This window comes from Palaemon carinicauda, chromosome 16 (genome assembly GCF_036898095.1).
Source record: "Palaemon carinicauda isolate YSFRI2023 chromosome 16, ASM3689809v2, whole genome shotgun sequence".
In the NCBI taxonomy this organism is placed as follows: Eukaryota; Metazoa; Arthropoda; class Malacostraca; order Decapoda; family Palaemonidae; genus Palaemon; species Palaemon carinicauda.
The window spans coordinates 93,009,691-93,014,829 of NC_090740.1; the positions used below are offsets into that span (position 1 = coordinate 93,009,691).

General features: G+C 33.0%; 1 protein-coding gene across 1 annotated transcript in view; it reads left to right on the top strand.

Moving 5' to 3' along the window:
• Window positions 1-4,660, top strand: part of LOC137655435 (piggyBac transposable element-derived protein 3-like) — a 17,148-nt gene extending 12,488 nt beyond the window's left edge. Inside the window, exons 3-4 of the mRNA XM_068389330.1 lie at window positions 2,477-3,600; window positions 4,592-4,660. Of these exons, the coding sequence (XP_068245431.1) occupies window positions 2,477-3,600; window positions 4,592-4,660 (1,193 nt within the window). The remainder of the gene's footprint in view (window positions 1-2,476; window positions 3,601-4,591) is intronic.
• Window positions 4,661-5,139: the final 479 nt, after the last annotated feature.

Here is a 5,139-nt window from a genome sequence, read left to right on the forward strand (position 1 = left end):
TTCTTCCCACTTCCGTTTGATATAATCTCTCTCCTTCTCCTGTTGCTCAATTATACGTTGCAAATCTTCAATCGTAGGCACCGATTTGACTTTTTGTAAAAAAATCTTCCCTACTTCGTCGTGCTCTTGACTAAGGATTTCATCTACAAGTCGTTTTTGTCCTCTTTTTTTTTTCGGCTCTTACCATCCTGGACGTATCTGATTAAAATTAAAATTGAATTATTAAAAAAATGGACTTGTATAGAGAACAATGCAATTAGAATTTTTTGACATTAATGAATATGTAAAAATTTCTGACATTAATGCATATGTAAAAATTTCTGACATTAATGAATATGTAAAAATTTCTGACATTGACGAATATGTAAAAATATGAAAAAAAAATTTATGAATGGTACTTTTTCACAGTGAAATGGAATATTTTTTTTTTTTACTATACTGTATATGAGGAAAAAAACTGATTCCGCGATTTCCAGATTACTGATGAATAATAACGAGAATATACAATAATTATAATCTATGTAAGTTGATTACAACGTCATTTATATCTTAATGTTTAACCAACAATACACGATAGATAGATAGATAGTTAGCTATAAGTATGTATACAGTATATATATATATATATATATATATATATATATATATATATATATATATATATATATATATATATATATATATATATATATATATATATATATATTATTATTATTATTATTATTATTACTATCCAAGCTACAACCCTAATTGGAAAAGCAAGATGCTATAAGCCCAGGGGCTCCAATAGGGAAAAATAGCCCAGTGAGGAAAGGAAATAAGGAAATAAATAACTGAAGAGAACAAATTAACAATAAATCATTCTAAAAAAAAGTAATGTCAAAAGAGATATATCATATATAAACTATTAACAACGTCAACAACAAATATGTTATATATAAACTATAAAAAGACTCATGTCCGCCTGGTCAACAAAAAAGCATTTGCTCCAACTTTGAACTTTTGAAGTTCTACTGATTCAACAACCCGATTAGGAAGATCATTCCACAACTTGGTAACAGCTGGAATAAAACTTCTAGAGTACTGCGTAGTATTGAGTCTTATGATGGAGAAGGCCTGGGTATTAGAATTAACTGCCTGCCTAGTATTACGAACAGGATAGAATTGTCCAGGGAGATCTGAATGTAAAGGATGGTCAGAGTTATGAAAAATCTTATGCAACATGCATAATGAACTAATTGATCGACGGTGCCAGAGATTAATATCTAGATCAGGAATAAGAAATTTAATAGACCGTAAGTTTCTGTCCAACAAATTAAGATGAGAATCAGCAGCTGAAGACCAGTCAGGAGAACAATACTCAAAACAAGGTAGAATAAAAGAATTAAAACACTTCTTCAGAATAGATTGATCACCGAATATCTTAAAAGACTTTCTCAATAAGCCAATTTTTTGTGCAATTGAAGAAGACACAGACCTTATATGTTTCTCAAAAGTAAATTTGCTGTCAAGAATCACTCCTAAAATTTTGAAAGAGTCATACAAATTTAAAGAAACATTATCAATACTGAGATCCGGATGTATATATATATATATATAAGGAGGATTAAATTTTGTTTTATTTTTATTTTCTGTTTTTTGCCAAATCCTGAGAGAGAGAGAGAGAGAGAGAGAGAGAGAGAGAGAGAGAGAGAGAGAGAGAGAGAGAGAGAGAGAGAGAGAGAGAGAGAGAGAGTAGTTAGTGTATCAATCGTTTGTGGGGAGAAAGACTGTTGGTATAAATGAGATTGTTTGTTTATGTTTTTAGTTAGGTTACGACAGTGGTGAATGTTTCGGAGCGAATACTTTTTTTTATTTGACTGCAGCTTAAGACAAACCCATTAACGCCTGACCTACTATATATAGTAGTACAATTGCTAGGACAAATTACACCCCAATTATTTACGTTTTTCTTATTGTTTTGCATATTCCTGAGTTCTTTCCAATCTAATCAATAATATAAACAGGAGTTTTTCTTTGAAGTATCCATATTTTTCGACTTTTTGACAAAATACTAAAGACATGTAAATGTTTTTATATATTCACATTTTTTATTTGAGCTCATGGTTACACAAGTTCATTAAACATCTTTATACTGATAGATATCATGACACTGAAAATCATGAATCAATTCATATATCAGAAATTGAGATAGCAATTGAAGCATAAATATTACAGGCTATTTTTCATTACCTACTATATATAGTAGGTCAGGCAGATATGAAGCCAAAATATGGACCGGGCAGGAAAAATCTTAGAAAAGTATCACCCTAAATCAAATTGGTTGTTTCTTCGTTAGAATAAACTGCTTGTTCGCTATTTTCTGGTCCTTGAATGCATACCTGGTCGCTGGTGAAGTGACTGTCCAGCTAACAATACCTCGGTAGTTTCAAACTTTCAGTTCCCTGTTACTATCCAAGCATTCTCATACTCTCAGGATACCACACATTACCAAGTCCCCGCTTATACTGGTCTTTGGATGCTGATGTTGGAGTCGAACTTGTTGCTAAGGCAATGTCACGTTATAGATTTGAAGAAATATTACGGTTTCTGCCTTCCACTGATAATCAGGCACTAAACAAGGATGACAAACGGGCAAAAATCCGACCTCTAATGAATCATTTGAACACAAAAGTTGCCATGGCTTACCCTATGGATCAACATATATCACTTGATGAAGCAATGATAGAATATTTTAGTTGGCATGGATGCAAACAGTGCATTCGGAATAAACCTGTGAGATTTGGATTTAAATCTTGGTGCCTAGATTCTCCACTTGGATATTTAGCTACGTTTGATGTATACCAAGGGATAGCCTTCGGGTTGAATCGTCACTATGAAGAAAGGTTTGGAAAAGGTGGGGACACTTTGATGATTTTATTTGAAAAACTACCAAGTCATATCAAAGATATACCAGTGAGGTTTTACTTCAACTACTTCACAAGTTTACCTTTAGTAAATCACCTACAAGAGATAAACTATGGAGCAACTGGAACAATAAGGGACAACAGAATTCCGAAGACTTGTCCTATAAACTCCACAAACGAAATGAAGGATGTTCCTCGAGGAGATACGGATGTTGTTGTGGATAATATTTACAAGATCTTGTTGGTACGCTGGAAGGATAATGCAGTAGTTTCAATGGTATCAAATATTTCTCCTGTTTATCCTCTGGAAAGTGTATCTCGATGGTCAGCAAAGGACAAAAAGAAAATTAGTGTAAGTCAAACTTATCTCATCGGGGATTACAACAGGCATATGGGTGGCACTGATAGGATGGACCAAAACATCAATTGTTACCGTATATCCATTACAATGAAAAAGTGGTGGTGGCCTATATTTTCTTGGGTAATTGATGCAACGATTCAGAACTGCTGGCTTCTGCATCGTGTTGATGAAAGCAACCTTCCACTGCTGTCATTCAAGCGCTACATTGCAAGGACATATCCTCAGCAGGCAGAACCACGTGTGGGAATAGGCCGGCCAAGACAGTCATCTCGGGTTATTCCAGATGTACGTTATGACAATATTGGTCACCTCGTCGAACCCCTTGGAAAACAGGCATGGAAATGTGCTCTATCCTCTTGCAAATCTCATCCTTCGCAAGGGTGTATGAAGTGTGCAGTTCCATTGTGTGTGAAATGTTTTGTTAAATATCATCGTCGTGCTCTTTAGAATACTGCTAATTATAGTATCGGGTTTGTTATTGTGTGATATCAAGGAATTTATCTAAAAATTTAACCAAGAATGTAGTTTCTCTAAAGCATGAACCAGTTTTATTTCTATTTTATTCTACAGTATCACAATTTTCTGTTAAACATTTCACTTGTAGAAGTAATAATTATTATCCATTTCACATATTCAAATACTGTCAGCACGTGCAAAAGTAATAAGGCTTAAAAATACAACAAATTTTAGCAGTAAACTGCAATATTTCTTTGTGTTATTCCATAATAAACCCATTATTATTGAGTATCTTGTTTCTAATACATCCTCCTTGCAATGAAAAAATACCAATAAAATTTTATTATAGAAAATAGTCTCCTCAATAAAAAATGTGTACCCCTTATCCGCCTAACCTACTATTTATAGTAGGTCCTATGTATGGACAAAAACCATGAAAAAAAAACATCAAATATATGATAATACCATATAAATATACATATTAAACTTAAATAATGAAAAAAAATTAAGAAAAAAAATTCAGGCAGTAATGGGTTAAGGCAGTTGTGTAAACGCTGGATTATATATATTTTTTGACCAGCGTGGAAGTGTTTTTTTGATTTTCTAAGTAAGTACAGTTTTTTTATCTTTGCTTGTAGTGATTGTGAATCATAGGAACAATTTATTATTTATCTTTGATTATAGTGCGATAGTTCAGTTAGTTAGTAGTGTTCATAAGTGGTTTTCTTTTTTATTTTGGCAGGCCGTGATTCCTCCTTTGAGAGAGATATTTTGAATATTGATTGATGACCTGGCTTGATATAAGGGACTTGGAACTGACTGCTATTTTAGATTTGGATATAATTGGTAACGACTTGGCTGTAATAAGGAATTTTCGGATGATGATGATGATGATGATTATGGGGATGACGATGATGACATCCCGGACCCCAATTAGGGAAGCAGTGGTGACAATTTCCCACGCAGTGGATTATTGACCACAAAGCTGTGGTAGTTGCCTATAAAAGACTGTTGGCCCTTGTGTGGACGAAAGTGTCCACTCAGAAATATAAAATATTTCTGTTTATCTTTCTGGTTGTGGTATATTTTAGCGTTTAAGTTTTGTTAGGGTTTATTTGATTGCGGAAGTTTTTTTTATTAATGTTTTTTTTTTTTTTTTTTTTTTTTTTGTGTTAAGTTAAGATTGTATTACTGAGTTGTGATTATTTTTTTGGTTATGGAATATGGTTGGTGATTTTTAGTATTAAGTGATTGTTTTTAGTATTAGGAAATATAGTTTTAAAGTTATGTTTTGGTTTGTTTTTTGTCCCTTTGTCCAAGAGTTCTGCTGCTGATAACGTAAGGGGAAAGTTTGTATTGAGGAGACATTGGTCTGTTTAGAGTGATTCAAGGGTGTGGGGGTTGTTTTGCAACATC